We start from the raw sequence: 19725 nt of genomic DNA, 5'->3' as shown, positions 1-19725 counted from the left end.
CAGAGAAAAGTAGTTTTGAAACTTAACTGTCTTGAGTTGATGGCCAGCATTTCTGTGGTTCTCACACTTTCAGACATTTCTGGACATCTCCATCATTGTATGAAATCTACAGCGTACGTACAGCCTTTGGTACTGTGCTAAGGGTAGCAGGGGAACTGCTGCTTCTTGGTGTTTGAAAGATGTGCCTAGGTCCATATTTTATCAGAAAGCCTGAGAACTTGGACCATTTTTGTGAATTCTGTATGCCACGGTAGATTTCATGGACAAAACCAATGTTCTCGCCAGAACTTTGATTTTGCTGGGTGAGCAATGCAGGGGGAGGGTGACATCTTTGTTGCATCTAAGTTATGTCTTTTGAAAACATACAAAGCAAACGAAGCAAAGATTAAGATCTGTTGCTATAAATTCAATCCACAGGTTTTCAAAGTACTGCTTAGGTCTAATTGTTGTTCGTAGTTATTACAACAATGAAACTATTTGGTATTTCAGAAGTGAAATAAAATATGACTCCACCCAGTAAAGTAGAGTTGCTAAATGAGGTTTTAAAAGCACTCAATTAAAAAGAGATGTACCAAGAGCGAAGGCATAGAGAAGGAGACTGCTTTAAGGCAGGCTGAATTACTTGTGCTTTGGCAGAAACACGCTGAACAAAATGTTTCCCTTTGCTTCAATTACCAGCGAACGTTTTTGCTTCAACCTGCCTTCTGAATTCTTTGGGAGATAAATTCCTGTCTAGAACATTTGTACTCTTGACTGTTCCTTTTTCAGGATGCACCAAAGATACTCTTGTCTTCAATTTTTGATCCAAAGGGTTTCTTCTTATTTGAGGAAAGAAAAGGACTACTTGGAGTCAAGGCTACAGGCACGATTCTCACTGCTTTTGTATCCCTAAGTGGTACTATAGGCTTTGGTATCACAGTAGTATTTAGAAGATGCCAACCAAGGACGAGGCTCAAGATCTTTAGGAGTATAAACGGAACAAAAAGATTGACCCTGCCCCAGAGATCTGCTGTGACAATTTCTTGCATCTTCAACAAATTCACAAAATAAGTTTTTTCCATTAGAAACGCTTACGTGACTTTTGTAAATTTATTTTTTTTCCCTGAACTTGCCTGCATAGTCACCTGGTAGATTCCAGTCTTCCCCTCTTAGATTGGAGAAGTGTTGACCTAAGACCTCTGCTTTTTCGGTGGGGTTCCCCCCCTCGTTGCTTCCACATATCCCCTGTCTTTGTATTGGTAGAGCCTGAGATGTGGCGAGAGCGAAGCCCTGAAACAAGGCACAAAATGTCCATCGTACTGAGCCAGATCTGTCACAGTAACGTCCCTGTTAGGATGCGAGGGAGGGAACGGGATTACAGAAAGGGCAGGCCTGGCTGCTCGTTTCTTCCTTCGTATGGATTCTTCAGGCTTCATGAAGCAGTTTTATGAAAATCCTAGCCTGGTGGGGGGGTTTCTTAATTGATAGGAAGTTTTCTGCCTTCTGAACAGTGGGAACACACCCCAGCCCTGAGCCGCTTCAGCGGAATTAGGTGGATTGAGGGAGGGTTAGCTCGAGGGAGGGTTAGCTCAAGGCCTTGTTTCTTCCTCCCTCCCTCCCCATTCGAGCGCGCGCTGTGGGCAGCAGGGCTGCTGGCTTGCAGGAAGAGTTTCAGAGAGGTCACTGTAGTTTTTATGGCAAGCAGCTAATGTGAGGTTACCTGTTGAGTACTTTTCAAGGCTTTTCAGTTTTCCCTGTTGAGTGGTGAAGAGTTGTTATCATTTAATAAATGACAATTTGATGTAAAGGGTAAGTAGTAGAAAGAATTTTTCAGGCTTTGGTTTGCAATCCTATGATCTTGTCTGAACTAAGAAAATATGTTGTTTGGAGGCCTGGGCATCTAAGCAGATCACTTGAAAGTTATGTGTGACTTTCACACCCTTTTTTTGCTGTTCCACCTGGTCCATCTACTTTACAGTAAACTAGCGAAGGAGGTGGGGGTCACTGTGTTAGCAGGGGTTGGGAAGACGCCAATGCCTTGGGGTCAGAACGGGCACTGGCCCAGCGGTACCGGCGTGCTCCGTCCCTGCGGGCAGGCGTTCCCGGGCCAGCCAGGGAGGGCAGACCTGCCAGCCGTGGGGCCGTGTCGTGTGTGGGGTGGTCAGAGCAACAGCTTGGTTTATCGTCCTGACACAGGCTGTAGAGATGAAGCCTGGCGGCCACCCTCCCTGAGTACCATGCGTGGTTTGCAACCCTTACCCCTTTTCCTGCTCATCGCCAGTCCTTCTCAGTGCCTGTGTCCATCCCTTTCTGCTGGCCTGGCGCAGCGTGCTGTCCCACACTGGTCCCACATTTCAGTGGAAGTTACCTGCAATCCAGTATGCACCAGTGTGTTTTTGAGGGCGCAGAAACAGTCTCTTTTGACCTGTAACATTATTTCTAGTTACTGTAGTAACTACATTTGAATTAACCTGTTGCATTGTTGTGAGGTATAAAACTGTGTGCTGTACCATGCTATTTACCATTTTAACCATCACTCAGTGGCCACTAGCATGATACAGGGAAAATTTTAATTGAGATAAAGATAATGAAATATTCATGTCTCAAACAAGATACTTTTCTGCACTAGTTTTTAAGAGCTCTTCTTGGAAACTGTCAAGGCACTCACTGATGCAGAGGTTTGGTAGTTTGTATTGCTGAGGTGTCCCCATGTTCACTCTTGTCCCGTACGCAGACCGACAGCCCGAGTGGGCACACTGTGCGCTTACTACTGGCTGCCCAGTAGCGCCGAACTCTGCCGTGTCGAAACTGAGTCGAGGCACGGTTGTCGCTGATGAATGGCACTCATTCATCGGGAGAATGGATGTTTGTTCGTCAGGGTAGCTGTGCCAGTGCTATAGGTTATTGCTGGAGAAACGTTACACATTTAGACTGCTTTTGGTGATAGGATTCATCTCCTGCTCTCTTGGGCTGATCTGCCAAGCTTTTGGTGGCTGTGAGAGCAAAAAACACTGGGGGAAGGTATGGTGTGTGTCCTTTTAAAGGCATCCCTTGGTTTGAATTCTATTTAAAAAATACATATTGTATTGGGTTTGTGTGGCAATGGTAGCAGGGGGTACAGGGGTGGCTTCTGAGAGAAGATTCCAGAAGCTTCCCCCGTGCCCAGTGGAGCCCATGCCGGCCGGCTCCCAGACAGACCCGCGGCTGGCCCAGGCCGAGCCCCTCGGTGCCGGTGGACAATGGCTGATTGAGGCAGAGAGTGCCAACAGCTGAGAGCAGCAGCGCTGGCACCCGGGGCGGGGGGGCCGGGGGGCTCCAGGCCCGGAGCAGAGATGCCCCCAGCCCTTGGGGTGAGGAGCCGGGGACTAGGGCCGTGCCCGTGGGGAGAGGAGCCCGTGCCGGGGGCTGGGGGCAGTTCTGACCCCACGGGGGCCCAGGCTGGAGCTGGCTGTGCCCGGGGGGCTGCACCCCGCGGGGGGGACCCAGGCTGGGGCAGCGTGTGATGAGCCCCCCGAGGGGCAGCAGTGGCAGGGACAGCGGGAGGGGGTGTGTGTGTGTGTAACAAATTAAGCTGATTTCCCCAAGTCTGTTTTGTCCCCGACAGCAACTGCTGAGTGATCTCCCTGCCCCCCCGCACCCCACCAGCCTTTCCTTACATTTCCCCCCCCCCGGCCCAGCTGAGGAGGGGGGGGATGGAGCAGGTTTGGTGGGGACCTGGCATCCAGCCTGGGTCAGGCCACCACCTATACATATTAAAAGAAACTGATCAAGGGGGGGAACCCAACCCAACCTAACAAATCCAGCTGCTGAGTATAGATCGGTATCAATACAGGTGTAAAGAAAATAATGTGTGTAAATTTGTGCTCAGCATAGTTAAAAAAACTAAAAATTACTTCAGAGGCTGGTCTGGTAGCCCTCAGGCTGCACTCATGTCACTTAACCCTGCATTTTTTTTCCTGGTTTGGAGGAGTATCTTTCCAAAGGCCTTTTGCGAAAGGATCTTTTGGAAAAGCAAAGTTACAGGATGGTTTCTGTGTAATCAGCTGTAGATTCCTCTTCTGAAACAAAAGTCTAAATAATACATCATTGTAGTCAAGAGATGTATTTTTGTGTGTAAATACATTATATGTAACTATATGAAAGACAGCTTGAAATGAACCTTCCCTATTCTGTTAAGAAAGCTGATGTAAGTGACTTTTCAATGCCGATTTTTTTTTAAAAACTACCTTTACAGAATACAACGGAAAGCAAAGAGGAGCTCTGCCTGTTTGCCGGGTTGCAGGTTGGCCGTTTGAAAGTGTTCATATGAAATCCTTGGGGTTTGCAGCTTTGGAGCGGAAGTCACTGCTACTTCTTGAATTTTATGGAAATTGCCTTTCTGATTACACCATAACTGCATAGTTTATCTTCTGTGATATCCCTTTTTAGTTCAGAATTGTGTTGCTTTGTATTTTGAGTCAGGACCACTGGGTTCAAGTTTTGTAGCCACTTTCCTAACAGAAAAGCACCGAATAATGCCTAGTAGCTGCTGGTTCTCAGAGGTTACGTTTGGTTGCAAATACCAGAGAAGAGCCTGCAGGAAGGACCCACGGGTAATGTGTGGGGCAGTTGCTGTTCCATCGGGGCGGGGCGGTCCCTTGTGCGCAGAGGGGCCGCTGTGAGGGTGCGAGCAGACGGGAGGGATGTGTAATGCCGGGCAGAGTGCGTGCGCCTTTGCCCCCAGGCGGGTGAAGGGGAATATTTGCCTCTTGCACATCATGCTCATATGAGCAAGAACATAAAAAATTGTGCTAATTATTTAAAATAACAATTTTTACCTATGCACGAGGTCATTTTTTAAACTCTTAAAATTCAACTGCCTTATCCGTGGTTGATTTTTTTTTTTTCCCCTCTCTTCCCAAGTGCAACAGCAAATGTGCTTGCCAAATACTCAAGTACAGGATTGAGGGTTTTGGTATTTTTCTTGCCGTTTACCATTTAACCAATTTTATCATCTAATTCCAAGTTCAAACAGAAAAACAAGAGCAGGTATTTTGGCAATTTTACAGCTGGGAAAAAGGCAAACTGCGCAGGGAAGACGGGTCACACTGTGAGCAAATAAAACTGCAGCAGACTTGCAGTGGTTCAGTGTCTGCATGGGGTTTTTATTTAACGAGACACGGGGAAACAACATCCTGGATCTGGTCACGTTGCCAACATTTATGAAAGCACTCTGAGGGATGGAGGCTTTGTTTCGCTTGCTTTCAGAACACTGAAATTGGAAAGGCTTTTCATGTGTTGAACTAGAGTGGCTGCAATTTAAACATTCAACACCGTTTGCCAGCCTGCCATATGTTCCAGAACAGGAATCACAGTGGTTACTGTAAATGCATGCTTAGGGGCCTTCTTATTTCCAAAAAAATGTTTCTTCCAGTGTTTTTTTTTTCTCAGCGCAGGTGTCCCATATCGAATGTGTGACTGTACGGCCCTTTATGACTAGCTAATTCAAACAATATTTAACTTGTCTGAGCATATACTTGTAAAATGTTTTCTCTGGTGACACTGCACAGATTATTAGAAGAATTACAGATGTTGGGCAAGCCGGGAGGAACAGGGCTAGCTGCAACTGGTAAAGGTTGAAGTGAGATTATCCCAGAAGCCTAAAATCAGTCTCTGACTGTGTTGTAACTGTGGATGGAACTTGTTTCTATCTGCAGCACATAAACCTGTAGGAAACGTATAGTTGACTTGCAGCTTAAACACATTCAGTAAAAAACAGTAATGTTTTATATCTGAAGGCTTGGTTCTGGGTTGAGAAGACTCGAGTCATGCCTGCTGTGGGGCTTTTAGATTGTTTCTTTTTAAAGATTTAATTGCAGGATGCAGCTGGGAACACATAATGGTTAGCCAGCTCTGGCATAAACTTGATCTTTTGCTGTAATAAAGATAAAAATGTGCCTGAATTTCCAGAGGTACTGAGTACTCTCTGGTTTTGAGAGTTAAAGTGTGGTGTTAGAATCCCTTTGAATTTTGTTTTAAAAGAATATTCAGAAAGATTCCCGTCTATAAAATGGGTCCATTGTGTCTTGATAACCTCTGTATCTTCTGTTCCCCAGGGAAAGGTTGGAAGTTGGATGTTGCCAGCTGGCCCAGCTGGAGCACACAATTAAGCAGTGTCACGCATCAGTTCACATGGAGGCCAAGAACAGGGGCTGGCTGTGACTTCTGGGTCAAGGTTTGGAGCTGCGGTGTTCATCCCCTGCATTCTCCTTGTCTAAGCGGAGCCGAACTCCTCTGGGGTCTGTCATGTGAGAAGCCAAAAAAACCTTCCAAAATATTTTTCTCAATGGTGCTGTTTTCATATTTGAGTTGAAGGAAAAAAAACCCAACTGGTTACCTATGTGCGTTAATGTCAGGATGTCTGCGAAGAATTGCAAGGGACTAGAACTTGTTGTCTCAAGTGAGGGACTCTGGATGGATCCAGCTGGTTTGGTGCACAGCAGATGTGCTGGGCTGGTGGTGTCAATTCCAGCAGTTGACGTGAGGAGCTAGATCTGGCGATGGTGGTGAGGGAAGATCCATGTAAAGCATTTGTTTCGCTGATACTTTAGAAGTGACAAGCGAGGTGGGGAAAAAAACAACGTATATAGTGACACCCAGGGGTCTGAAAGGACAGAAGGGCAGGCAGATGCCCGGTATGCTTGCTGCCCCTATGGGCGTGGAGGACTGCAGTGCAGGTGCAATGTGTGTATCCTGTGTAGTGAACTGTAAGGCTTAAGAGAGGAAATAGAACTGGGGGAGAAATGGATTGATGCTCTTTTTTAGTAACAAAACAAAAAAACACCACATTGTGCAGGTGTCTTTGTCCTGGGCCTCTTTTCAGACAAAAAGGATCTTTCTCCTTTGTTACAACACCTACTGAATCCCCATGCTGTGGCAGCCGGTGAGCAGCACTCTTGAAGAACTCCTCACCCTTCTCTTCTGCTACCTGCCCTTGTAAAGGCACAAGCGGTTGTCCTCTTTGGGTTACACAGTGACTTTTCTCGCCTTTGCTCTCCAGGCAGCATCTCTGTGTGAGCATCCTCTTTGTTGCTTTCCCAAACTGCTTTTAAGTCCGTGACACTTCCTAAAAGCCATTTTCAGTGCTGCTGTGGCCTTTGAAGCTACCTCTTCTATGTATGTATTTGTACAGAGCTGAGATGACTGGCAAAGGTCTAGAAGTGTTTTATTTTCGTATTAACTTTTGGATGTATTTGTAAAAATCTTTCTTGTAAAAATGCAATTTATTATTATGGTAAACAGCAGTTAATTCTACATGGCAGTTTCTTTGAAGAGCTGTGTTTCCGCGTGGCCCGGTTGCAGGGGGTGCGAGCTTGGTGCAGTTCTTGCTCCCAGACGCTTGAAAGGCAGGGAAGGGGCTGGGGGGTTTGCTGGGGCAGAGCTCGCGTGACGGGCTGTGTCCGTTCGTGCTGTTACCCCCCAGGCGTGGGGCAAGCACCTGCACTTGCTTAGGTGCTTGCTAAGGTAACCTTACGGTGGCAGGGAGTCTTTCCCTGTTGGAATGCTCCCAGCTTTACAGCTGGGAATCACCCTTCATTCCTCTGGCCTGGCCTGGGGTTCCTGCCCCCTCAGCGGGACGGCCTGGGGCTCTGGGCCACAACTCCAGCAGAGGCCTGCTGCCGGGGCGGTGGGACAGCCCTAGGGAGCACAGAGGAGGACGCGCCCTGGCCCTGGCACCATCCCTGGTGTAGCCTGTGTTTCCTGAAGCTGCTTGATGAATGCTGCAGCCCACAGCTGGACAGGCACAATGAAGCTCCTTACAGCAGGAGCAGCTGGTTTGTTGCAGCGGCGTTGTGCGCTTTTTTCCTTCCCCTTTCCTCAGCGTGCCCTTGGAGCGCCACACTCCAGTTTGCACAGAGCCTTTAGTAAACTGATCCTGAGAGCAGCCTGGAAGTAGGTAAATCTCCCCGAGGGAACAGCAGTGGTTCCCTAGGAGCCCGCACTGGCTGCATGCTGCAGGCCCTTCCCCCTCCAGAAATGTGTAACTCTCAAACTGCAGGAGCTGGACGCAGCCCTTCCCCCTCCCTGTTCCTGCCCCCGGGGAGGCAGTTAGCCACCCTACCTCCGTTGTCTGGTAGCTTCATCCATTCCCAATGTTTGTTTTAATATTACAAATGCCTGTTTGTAACCTGTCTCGTTAAAGAAGAGGACACAGACACGTCACTGCCATGCTGTGGTACACGGGTTTCCCACAAGGTACCTTTAATGTGTTTGCGGCGGCAGCAAGCAGGCAGTGCGCGTTTGGCACCAGCAGTTAATGTGCAGCACTACACATGAGACACCAAGTCATCCTAACCAGTGTTTAGCCATATGAATAGAGAAAGTGAACTAAAACATAGTACTATGAGCACATACAAAATCAAGTTATTTGTGTTCTATCACACTTCCAAGTGGTAGTATTAGAAAAATAAACTTAAGACAGTTACTAACCAGATGAATACATTTTTGTTGCCAACGGGCAAGAGTTTAAAAACCATGAGAAAACCCCCACACTGAAGTTTTTGTTTTACAAAGGTTAGCTCGCCCATAGTAACAAAACTGCTGTACAGAAAGCACCCTCCGCTTTTTTTGTCAAAATATGTGGAGCCAAAATCATTTTCCCATCCTAGAAAGTCACAGCTATGTTATGTTCAGAAACTCCATTCAGCTCGAGCACAGATGTTGCATACTAAGTGACGAGAGTGCAGCAGAGGCAGAAGCCCAGCAGCTCACACACAGTGGGCAGGCAGTTGGCCCGCTCGGTCTCCATGAACTCCAAGGTTGTCTCTTTGCTTCAATAACCATTTCTCTGCCATCTTCATGTCAACAGGTAAAATACTCTGCTGAGTATATAAAAACTGTTATAAAAAGGCAATCATAAAAGATAAGGTATTGGCAGGCATGTCAGCTTCTTTTAATAAAAAAAATAGCCATTATATCTATTTAAATAAGGCTTCTTGTTACAGATTGTTCCAGTTACTGAAGGAAAACAAGGCCTGATGAAAAAAAACTATCCCCCGTAACCCTTACACTTCCCGCCCGAAGAACACATCCTACAGGAGAAGTCATTTAATGTGCAGTGACAAAACGAACACTGGGGGAAGCTCCTGAAATGATATGCCAGGTCTAGTTTCTCTTGCATTATCTTCAAAATCTTTTTTAAAAAAAAAAACCCTAACCCAAAGTTCTAGAATACACAAAAACCCCTTCATCTCGATATTCTTTCCAAAACAAATATGTACAGCACATTAATATGCAATATGCAAAAGCTCTGTGTTGCTGTCAGCAACATCTATGCCCTCCCCAACCCTATTCACATGTGTACCTCTACTGAAACACAATTACATCACTAAGCCTGTTAGTTTGAAAAAGGAATTTAATTCACTTAAAACTTGTAAATTTTTGTGTAGGGGCTCCATTCATTTGACTCTGGGTTGTAGACTTCAACTGTGTTTAAGAATTCGTTGCCATCAAATCCCCCAACTGCATAAATGGTGTTTGCCACTGTCGTAATCCCGGCGTTGCTCCTCGGCGTAGTCATACTTCCCATCATCTTCCACTCGTTCTTCGCAGGGTCGTACATCTCCACGCAGCTCACCGCGTGAGAGCCATCAAAGCCTCCACCGACAAAGAGTTTTCCTATCAAAAGGAAAGAAAGTGAATGAATGCTTCACTGCTGAGCACCAGCCCCGCTGCCAAGCGCAGCTGCCTGTCCGGGGAGAGAAGCTACGCCAAAACGGAGGAAGTGCGGGTTTTCCATCAGAAACCTTTGCCTCATTCAAGGTCTGAAGTTACAGCACTGACCTGCTTTCGGTCTCGATCGTTAGAGCTGGCTGGAAGTTATTTCAGAGTAAGCACAAAGTCCTTCAAAGAGATGCAGCTCTACAAGCTGCATGGTGATGTTTTGAAAAGAAAGAAGTGAGGGTGAATGCCCCAAAACAAAACCAAAGAGGTTTCTTTGGTTTTCTGGTTACAGCTTTTAATTAAAATTGGAGGCATAGCCAGGTTCTTACTGTATTGTCTCCTCCCTGAGGAACACAGCTTGGTATTCTACTCGTATTGTAGCTTAACATGAACAATTCATCAAGCGCAAGAGGTTACTTCAGCCCGCGGAAGCCTACCGTCGTGAACAGCCACTCCAGCTCCTCGCCGAGCCACGTTCATGGGCGCAATCAGGGTCCAGGTGTTGTTCTCAGGGTTGTAACGCTCCACGCTGTTCAGGCAGTTCCAGGACTCTGCTCCTCCGATGATGTATAAATACCCGCCCAGCTCACACACCGCAGACTGATGCCTCCCTACAACCAAACGCCAGGAGTTACAGCCCAGCCCAAGTCACGCACTAACAATTTGCCACAGCAGTGGAAATTTAACCCGTTTTTCTTTTTTTGTTCGGGTTGGGTTTGAGCCTGCAGTTTTGCAATTGCCCTTTCCCCTCCTCCCTCCTGAACTGCACAACACGCTTACGGATATTAAGGGGAGCGCAGCTTGTCCAAGACTTCGTTACAGGATCAAACACATCACAGTTCTTAAGTCCCTTCTGGCCATAAGGATCTGAACCACCAACAATGTACAGTTTTCCATTCAGGGCACAGACTCCTATTCATATCAGAAAGAATAATAAGTAAGCTAATAAATGAATAAATTAGGAAAAACCACCAGCAATCAAACAACTGCAGACATGTTACCTGCATTGCAGCGATTGGTTCTCAGTTCTGGAACAGGAGTCCAGTCATCTATTTCTGGCTCATACATTTCTCCACAGCTCAAGTCATCCGAGTGACCGTTGGACCCACCCACAACATAGAGCTGCCCCTAAATGGAAAAAAATACATACCTGCTTCACATCCCAGCACGCAACAACCCGAATCATCAGCACTGTAGTAACCATGTAACTGCAGTTAAGCCACTTCTGTTACCGTTCTGTCAAGTTTGCTCTGTTTGTCCCACCTACGTTTACGTAAGGTCCCACTGCACCTGACCCGCACCCACCACACACCATTAGGACTGCCATCTGGAACCGAGCTCTCGGCGTTCTCATCGGCGCGATGAAAGTCCAAGTGTCCTTCTGCGGATCGTAGCACTCCACGGTGCGCAAACACTCCTCCCTGTTATATCCACCTAAAACCAAAAGGTTAGATGGTGGCGCGTTTCCAAAGGCCAACCGCTTTGACGCTGAAGAACCCGACCGCAATATATAGCGTACATATGTCGCTGTCCCCCCTGCCCCCAGCTGAGCAAGCTTTTTTTAAAGACTTATCGCTATTTCTTTTACCTGCAGCGATCAGTTTGCTGTTAAGTTCCGCTGTGCCCAGCCCAGACCGAGCATACTGCATCGGAGACATGGGCTTCTCTATGATATCGTTTGGTTGCAGCTCAAAACTGAGACTCTTCAGCAGTCGCGGCGTGCTCGTGGGAGAGCTCTGAGGGCTGTTACGGCCGTGCAGGAATATCACACACAGCACACCATCCAGCACCGCCAGACACAGGTAGGTGTTACCTGTCATCAGGAAAACAGGAGAGACCACCGATATAGTGAAATTTCAGGTGCTAAATTTAGGTGAATGCCAACTAGGGTCTTCTGATCATGCTTCTCCCCTTCTAAGTGTGAAAACTTCATTTTTTCTGGTTACTGGTTCCAAGTGTTAGGCTAGTTACTGAAAAATACGAGTTTTAGATTCTTAATACAGTGCTCAAGGGACATTAAGACAGCAATCTGAAGACATTTGAGGAGAAAGTCTCCTCCTGCACACACACAGCAGATAGCTCTGTTAATTAATTAGAGACTGCCTGTCTCCTTAGGACTTGTGTAAGTTACACACACCACGGGATTTGGGACAGCCCTGTCAATACGGAATTGAGATGGAAGTGTTCCCCGTTTGGCCCCAGTTATGTTAGAAACTTCGCACGAATTACTCAGCCAATTACTGGATTTGCATCATCGGTAAGAAAAAGCACTTCTGCGTTCCCTACAGATGTTGAAGGAAATGCCCAGGGAGCGGGAGGTAGGCGCACAATACCAGATGCGGCTGTGAGACAAACCCTGCCCCAGTTACTCACTTGAAGTCTTCTCTGAAGCAATGATTTTCCACTCGTGTTTAGGACTCTGAACAGTAGCATTTGGAGAAAGGCTTCCAGAGGAGCTGCTACTAATCTGCTTGTGATCATTCTCACGTGGTGGCTTCTTCTGCAAAATCAAAAGGCAGCTACAGAAACCTAGCCAGAGACTACACCTCCTTCTACCTTTGCTTCTCTGAGCTAATACATAACTATTCCAGAGAACACTTCATCTACCACCTCCGCAGAGCAACATTTATAGCACACCTATATTTTCAACAGAACATCTTGCCTACTCAGCAACAGCGGCCAAAAACCAGCCTACATCTTATCCTGCTGCTCATTTCATCCTGCAGCTGCAGCTTTACACTGCTGCTGTCTGTCTAGGAACGATTTCAGGTTCCTAGAAGAGCATTGGAGTTACTAGCAGGATTTTCAAATGTAAGGAAAAACCTGCATCCACTTGGAGAGAACCAATCTACAAACTAGAAGCCTCACTCAAGCTCTGCTTCTGGAACTGGAGTTAATTATGTAATGCTATTTGGAAGTGAATTAACTATGCTCTTCAGTTCCTGAAGACGTATTAATTTCGCCTCAGTTCCTCTCTGTGCTTAGATTAGCTGTTTCTTGGATTTTACTCCCTTGATGATTCCCAATGACAGGAGACTTCTGCTTTCTTTTCTTCTTCAATTACATTTATACTGTAGCTTACATTATTTCACTCAATTAAGAAAAACCCGCAAATTTCACATTTTAAATTACACAGCAGTTGGCTGGGTTGTTCAGGCTTTTTCGGAATCCTAGCAGCCAAACACAGAAAGTTAACTTTCTGTCTGTTCTGCTCAGCAGCAAAGTTTCGGACCACGGTACCAAGTCTGCAGTGCTTGCCCAGTTCCCAGGAGCCTGACCTCTATGGAAACTGTCACAAGACTTCTGAAATACATCATCTAACTCACAGACAGAAGAGTTTGATTGCTATACTCCACTCACCATGAAAATCAATTCATTTGTGGATAGCATTTTTGTTATTTCTGCATCTTCATCCAATTACAGCTTATTCTCTTATGCTTAAACTGCCTCAGCAGTTACAGAAATTACAAACTTTTTTAATTCAACAATTTAAAAGTTACAGTTTTTCCAGGACTGTCATCTGTGGGTTTTCTGGGCTTGGTTCTCTCAAATGTTTACAATGTCTGAAGTGGGCTGTTCTTATTATCAGAAAGGATTTAAGAAAAAAATTTCAGAACTCTTGGCCTTATTTCTGGAAGTGAACTTTCTGAATGTGCACCTCTCAGCTTCTAAGTATTACAAGTAGTATCCAGAGGTGGAAAAGTCTGCGAAGGCTTACTAAAAACAATTAAGATACTAGAAAATTAGCTGGCTTTTCATTTTCCTCTCTTTTCACTTCTAAAGTCCATGTTCTGGGATGAGATCTTTACATTACCTAAAATTTTCAAGAAATACACTTTTGTACCAGCACATTCCACTGTTAGGAATTAAAATCCTACAATATATTTACTTCTAACTCAGTGAATTTAAACAACCTTGATTTGTATAAAGCAACTGATAATTTACATCTATTAGCCCTTTTTTATTCTTTGTTTCTTAAACAGCCCCATGTTGCTAAGCTGTGTTTTTCAGGAATTGAGAATGACTGTATCTGGCTGGAACATACTAAAAAAAAAAAATTATCTCAAAAAGCCCAAGACTGATTTGTGCAGTTCAAAGCATCAGTTATCTCTAGATCAGAAGTTACCTACAGTTCCTTTTTAAAATTGCTCTTGCACATTACCAGTGCAGCTGAACAACAGAAATGGATGCTGACAGCTGAAGGTTTAGGACTTGTATCTGGAATCTTTTTCTGTGCCCAAATTTAACAGACACATTCTCCACTGGAAGCCATGTAGTCTGCAATTCTTTACAGTCTCTTGAGTATCTCTACAAAGCCACAGCTGACTTGCTACAGCTGAGTGCTTTCCTACCTCTTCTTTCTTCTAACAGCCTAGGATTTATTTTGAAGTCAAACCTAAAGCACTTTGCAAAGGCTTAGGGTCAGTCTGCTGAAAAAACAGAAGCAGAGACTAAATCATCGCCTCCAGCAATTTCGAGAAAGATACTTTCGTGCTGTATATTTTTGCAGTAAAGCCACTCCTGCTTTCTCTGCTAACAGAACACAGGACTTCAGGTGTGCTGTAAACTGCTCCAGTCTATCTGGGGTTACCTGAGACTGTCTGCAATTTGTACCTGCACAAACTGAATGTGGTCATCATCACTGCCATACACCTCAGCCTGTCCATCTAGCAGATTTCCATCAAGCAGCTTGTGATCAGCTGAGTAGTACAGCGTTTGAACCTGCAAAAACAACAACAGAATACCCATGTGGCTACTGTCTCCACCGCCCCTTAGCTACAGGCAGATTACAAAAGGCAGTCGCCAGCATACTTCTCGTCATCTCATCTCAATCTAGCAGAATGACAAAACTAAAAGGAAGCAGATGTCATGGTGGCAATCTTCAAACATGGGATGAAGGTTCCTTACTTTCTCAGCTTGAGAGAAATCTTCGTTTTCCAAGGACGTCTACTGTTTGTCCAGCACAGAAACATTAGACAAGCAAAAGGCACATTAATTTGCAGAATTACACAAATTGACAATCCCATGCAAGCATTTTCGTTACTCCCGCAAACAAGTTTTCTGCTTTGAAAAATACACATACTTATCTCGAGCAGAAAAAGGTAAGAGAGGCCAACAGTGAACTCTAAAAGAAAGGTATGGGAATGAGGGAAGACAACACAAATTTAAGTTCTGGAGGAAACTGTTGTCCACAATTAGACATCAGGTGCGACTGTTTCAGTGAAATGCATCTGAATTTCAACATGATCAAAGCTTTTAAAATGAGTTTTTCCATGAGGAAATACACACTTGAGAATATATACAACAGTATCAACATGTACTTTTGCCTATACAAGTGCTTCCGAAGATCTATCGTGCTTGTAATAACAAACTTGGAAAATTTTGATGTTTCATGGGTTTTTGTAAAGTCCATTTTCTCTAGCCAATTAAAAATTTAGACTCCCCGCTAATTTTTCCATTAAACACTGCCCAGGCTACATCTAGTATTAGTATTCATGAGTAAAGCCATTTAATAACACACAACTTTCAAAAGAATGTATCCTGTAAAGGAGTAAGTAAACACCATTAAATCATCATCATCGTTCTCTGCCCACAGCGGATTTTCTTAGGAGAACTGGGGCAGGACTGCTGCTTCTGTACGTGTCAATACACTTGAGGTTTCTTCTTGGTTCTTCAGCCTTGGTATCCTAGTTTTGTTAATAAACCTATGGGGAGATAAATCAATGGGGAGGAACAACCATTAGAAGCTTTTACCTACTTCGCATTTACAAGCAAAGCCTGCAAAGGAAAACATCAAGAATCTACAGCAAGTTTCAGTACCACCTCCCCAATTCTACAGCAAGATACATGCCACTTTCAGGTTACTATACAGCACATAGTGAGCAAAAAAGGAAAGCGGAAGACCAGACTGAACAGTTCATTCAGCTCACCTGAACACCCCCCCAGTTTCTCAGCTTAGGGGTACCTACAGTAAAATTTAAATTCTTTAGGGTCACAGTTAAAAAAGTGAAAAAAATTAAAAAAAAAAAAAGAAAAAGGGATCATCCTTCATATTAAATTTTTTAAAGGGAAAAAAAAAAAAAAAAAAAAGAAAAAAAGACGTTTACTCCCATTTTCTTAAAGACTAACCTCTTCCATGAGATCTTCCAGGCTGTCTCCATTCTCCCAGATGCTGCGCTGTACCCAGTTGATTACCTTTGTGTACAATTTGCCGTTGCTGGGTAGGCCAACATTGTCTTCCAGCATTACTTCAAGCTTGAATGAGAACAGAAAAGGATGATTTACTCTATAGGTATTACCCTTGTATTTGTAGCATACTGGACTTCACGTAGTGAGCATTACTCTCACTTTACCACAGAGCTAGAAAACTTCACCTACGAGGAGCTTTCAGCCAATGCCACTGAAACTAGGAAGCACATTTAAGTACCACTGCAGTTTTTATGCTTAGAGGGGATGACAGTATGTATGCTCGACAGTTAAGGTTCATGGTGTATGAACATTATAGAGATCCAGGATTCGCACATTGTCAGTAAAGTCAGTACGCCAAGTTTTCGTACTCCCAAAAAAGAAGCTGTAACAGTTGCTCCTTAGGTTGCTTTTTGGCAATCACATACCAGAAGGAAACCTACAAACTTAAGCTAACCTTTAACCGTGGAAGTTTGAGAAATTCTTCCTGTTCTGAGATCTGTAAAAGATGTTCCTGAATGTAGCCATCGATCTTGTTCAACAAACGTGAGTCTCCCATACAACTTGCAAAGTTTCGGTAAGAGATGCAACTCTGAACATCCATCTTGGAGAGCAAATAGTCGCCACAAACCTGTTAAGAAAAAAGGTTACATCTTAGTTTACAAGTAGACAAATTTTTAATATATTTACATTATCTGTCCCAACACACAGCAACAGCTGTTTTCTAACCGCAGAATAGTGACTGTTGTCATCCCGCCCTCCCTGTGCTTACAGCTGTAAATGAAACATTGCTTTCCATACAAATATGCATATATGAAAAAAATCATACACATCTGAAAGCTACTCACGTATACATCGACCCCGTGCTTTTCTGTTGATCACCTATTCAAAACTACTTATCTGCAGTCAAGCGAAGATAAGAATCCCAGTTCCCTTGTCAAAGGTAGCCCCGTTTGGGGCAAAAGTAAGCACGTGTGAAGCCAAGCGCTACAAAACTTATGTTCAGGAGCATGTGGATTTTCTTCCCACGTAACACTGCCACAGATTTACAGGTTTAATTACACCTCCCAATGCAACAAAGCACACCACCGCTTCCATGAACATGAAAGTAAGCAACCGGCTATGATTCAGAAGCTGTTTTGCTTATACAGGTGCACAAATACAGAACCTAACTTCAGAGAACCCTTCAGCACAAAGATAACACGAGTGGAAGCCAATACAAACTGATGTCACTCAAATCAATACAATGCTAATGAACATCTAAAGAAGCTTATCTGCCAAGTACTTTTCCCACAGAATCATCATTTTCTGTCTCATTAACACCAAAAACCATAAAGCTGTCAGCCTGAGAAAAAGGAATGGAATAATGGAAGAGCTGAGAACTGCACCTGCTTAACTCTCTCCATCTTCAACTTCTTTGCTGCAGAGTATACATCTTTCACCAGTTCTTTATCAGCTTTCAACCTGTTAAAGAAAGAAAATTCTCTTTGTTACTTTGATTTTTTAAATTCAAGTCTACTCTCTCTGGTTTCTGTGAAAACTACTTACTGAGCAGTATAGGCATAGTTCAACAGAACTTCAACAGCTTCTGGATTGAGATCATCGAATTTAACATGGGAAATTCCATGACAATCACTATCACTATTGAAGATTTCAAACAGGTAGGGACTGCAGCAAGCTAGCACAGCTCGGTGCGCCAACATCTCATGTCCACATACCTTTATTTAAAACACAAATAAGAAACGCACACACTGGTAAGATTTTTATTTTAAGCACACTTGTATAATAATAGTATAAAAGCCTACCCGAGTGAACGTCACAGTTCAAATCAATTTTTCAAATCAATATGGTCTTCAATTTATGTCAGCTGAAAAAAAATGTTAGCATTGCCTCTCTCAAAGTATATCTGATTATTTTTTTAAGTGTTCATTTTTCAGAAAAATCAGATTCTAAACCCATGCCTCACAATCAATGAGGTACACAGCATAGTGTAACAAAACCCCCACCATATTCAACCATCATACTCAGACAGAAAAAAGGTACCTGGAGACGGACATCACAGAACTGACCACTTTTACGTAAGGCATTTAGTTTGGCAACAGAAGACTCGATGAAGTTTTCATCTTCAAACATCAAATATCCATTAGGAATCATTTTGGTGTTGGTCTGGCTAAAAACAGAATATATGAAGTTTATAGACACAACATTTTCCTTCAGTATAGAAGTACTATTAACACATTGCTTGCAAACAAACATTCATGGGAAGTTTTAAAAAAATAAACAAAACCCATCTCAAAAAAAGCCTGGAAGACTACTACTGCTGATGAGTACATGTTGACAACAGTCCTTTGGATTGACTGGATTAATTATTTTCAGAGATTGAGGCCCCAACTTTTAATTTAGCCACATCACTTCGGTAGGTACCAACTTCAAAACTCCATGCTCAACCTGTGGTACCTCTGGGGGGGGGGGGGGGCAAGTTGGAAACCACTGAATTACAAAAGCAGCTTCATTTTCCCCTCGGTAAAGATCAGATTTGGTGGATTCATTGCTGTTTTCTGCTCACTGCATGAAATCTGTCATACTGGTCAGCATCATTTTTTGCACAGACCCAAGAATTTTAAGTAACTAGTGAAGCAGATTAAAATATTCAAGTCATTACTCAAAATGAGACAAAATTATTTCCATAGCTAGAGTAGCTGGAAGTCATGAAAGAACATTAGCACCAACAGAACAGAATTAAATATATTCTGAACCACCATCATGTATTTTAAGCCACCACGAAACTAAAATAACTTCTGCTGAAGGTCTTACCCATACCATATACAAACACACCACCTCAGGTAAATTGGACCAAGACTGGAAAAATAACTTCAAGAAACTTAACTTTTGAATTTGGAAGCTATTTTATAGCTCATTTAATTGATTCTTTTTTTAGTTAAGCACTTTTAGGAAAAGTCCACTTCCCAAATAGGAAGCTAATTAAGAAGACTAAAACATGACCCAGAGGTGAACTAATGAACTTGAAATAGCAACTCAAAAAACAACCAAATAAATCAAATTTGTAAGTTTGAGCTGCTAACATATGCAAAAGTATACACTTTCCTCTTAAGATTTTAAAGGAAGGTATGTGGGATATGCTACTAACGTTACCAGCAATAATTCATATTTCTATCTGAAGCTTAAGAAAATTCTGAAGATCAGACTAAACAAGGAACTCCCCAAAATAGAAAAAGTGGATAGCAAAAATCAGTAATAAAGATAGCAAGCGCCACACAAAATAATTCTAGTATTAATCCATTTATTTTAAATTCACTTACTACTGAAAGCATTTGACCCTAAACTGGCAACGCTAATCTTACTTACAAAGATCATTATCAATTTGTATACAGTTTCATTTGTTTCCTTTTATTAAAAAAAGGACAGCAAAGTTTTAAAGTCACAGAATTTCAACAAAAGTATTAACTATTGCATATGCAGCTAACGGTATCAACTTACCTAGCAAATCTATTACTGTGAATTTTTAACTGGGAGATCTTAAAATAATCCAATGGTATTACTGTGTTAAAACAGAGCACTTCAGTTTCAGTATCTTCTGACAGGGAAGATGTTTGTTGAAATGCAAAAGCAGATGTGTCCCTGCAGCTGCAATATGGGTTCCAAAACTATCAGGCTTGAAGATGATGTAATAAAGTCCTTAACAGCTATAGACATGAATTTCTTCTGTGATAATCATGCATCATAATCTGAAATAAAGGAGAAGTTATCAAATAAGGACAAGAAATAGTACTACCATGTATCAGATGAAAGTTTAATGGTGTCTTAAAGTAGAAGTTCCTGACTCAAATGAGTATTTCT

General features: G+C 43.4%; 2 protein-coding genes across 5 annotated transcripts in view; one reads left to right on the top strand and one right to left on the bottom strand.

Moving 5' to 3' along the window:
• The window catches only part of SWT1 (SWT1 RNA endoribonuclease homolog), a 42040-nt gene extending 34768 nt beyond the window's left edge, over positions 1–7272 (top strand). For 3 of the 4 annotated variants that reach the window (XM_055724605.1, XM_014283292.3, XM_005443318.4), the window contains one exon: positions 6075–7272. In XM_055724605.1, coding sequence (XP_055580580.1) covers positions 6075–6180 — 106 coding nt within the window. In that variant the 3' untranslated portion in view covers positions 6181–7272. The other variant, XM_027811213.2, reaches the window with a different exon arrangement.
• A 910-nt stretch (positions 7273–8182) lies between these two features.
• IVNS1ABP (influenza virus NS1A binding protein) lies at positions 8183–19518 on the bottom strand. The gene is made up of 14 exons (XM_005443317.4): positions 19366–19518; positions 17911–18037; positions 17416–17585; positions 17256–17331; positions 16325–16498; positions 15811–15936; positions 14296–14403; positions 12055–12181; positions 11270–11494; positions 10994–11115; positions 10683–10809; positions 10462–10593; positions 10119–10292; positions 8183–9636 (listed from the first exon to the last, which is right to left on the bottom strand). Exons 2-14 carry the CDS (start codon positions 18019–18021, stop codon positions 9383–9385), a joined length of 1926 nt encoding a protein of 641 aa, XP_005443374.1. The 5' UTR covers positions 18022–18037; positions 19366–19518; the 3' UTR covers positions 8183–9382.
• Positions 19519–19725: the final 207 nt, after the last annotated feature.

The sequence above is a fragment of the Falco cherrug genome, chromosome 12, assembly GCF_023634085.1.
Source record: "Falco cherrug isolate bFalChe1 chromosome 12, bFalChe1.pri, whole genome shotgun sequence".
Lineage (NCBI taxonomy): Eukaryota > Metazoa > Chordata > Aves > Falconiformes > Falconidae > Falco > Falco cherrug.
Note: the sequence above shows the minus strand (reverse complement) of the source record. Positions and strands in the feature narration are given on the sequence as shown.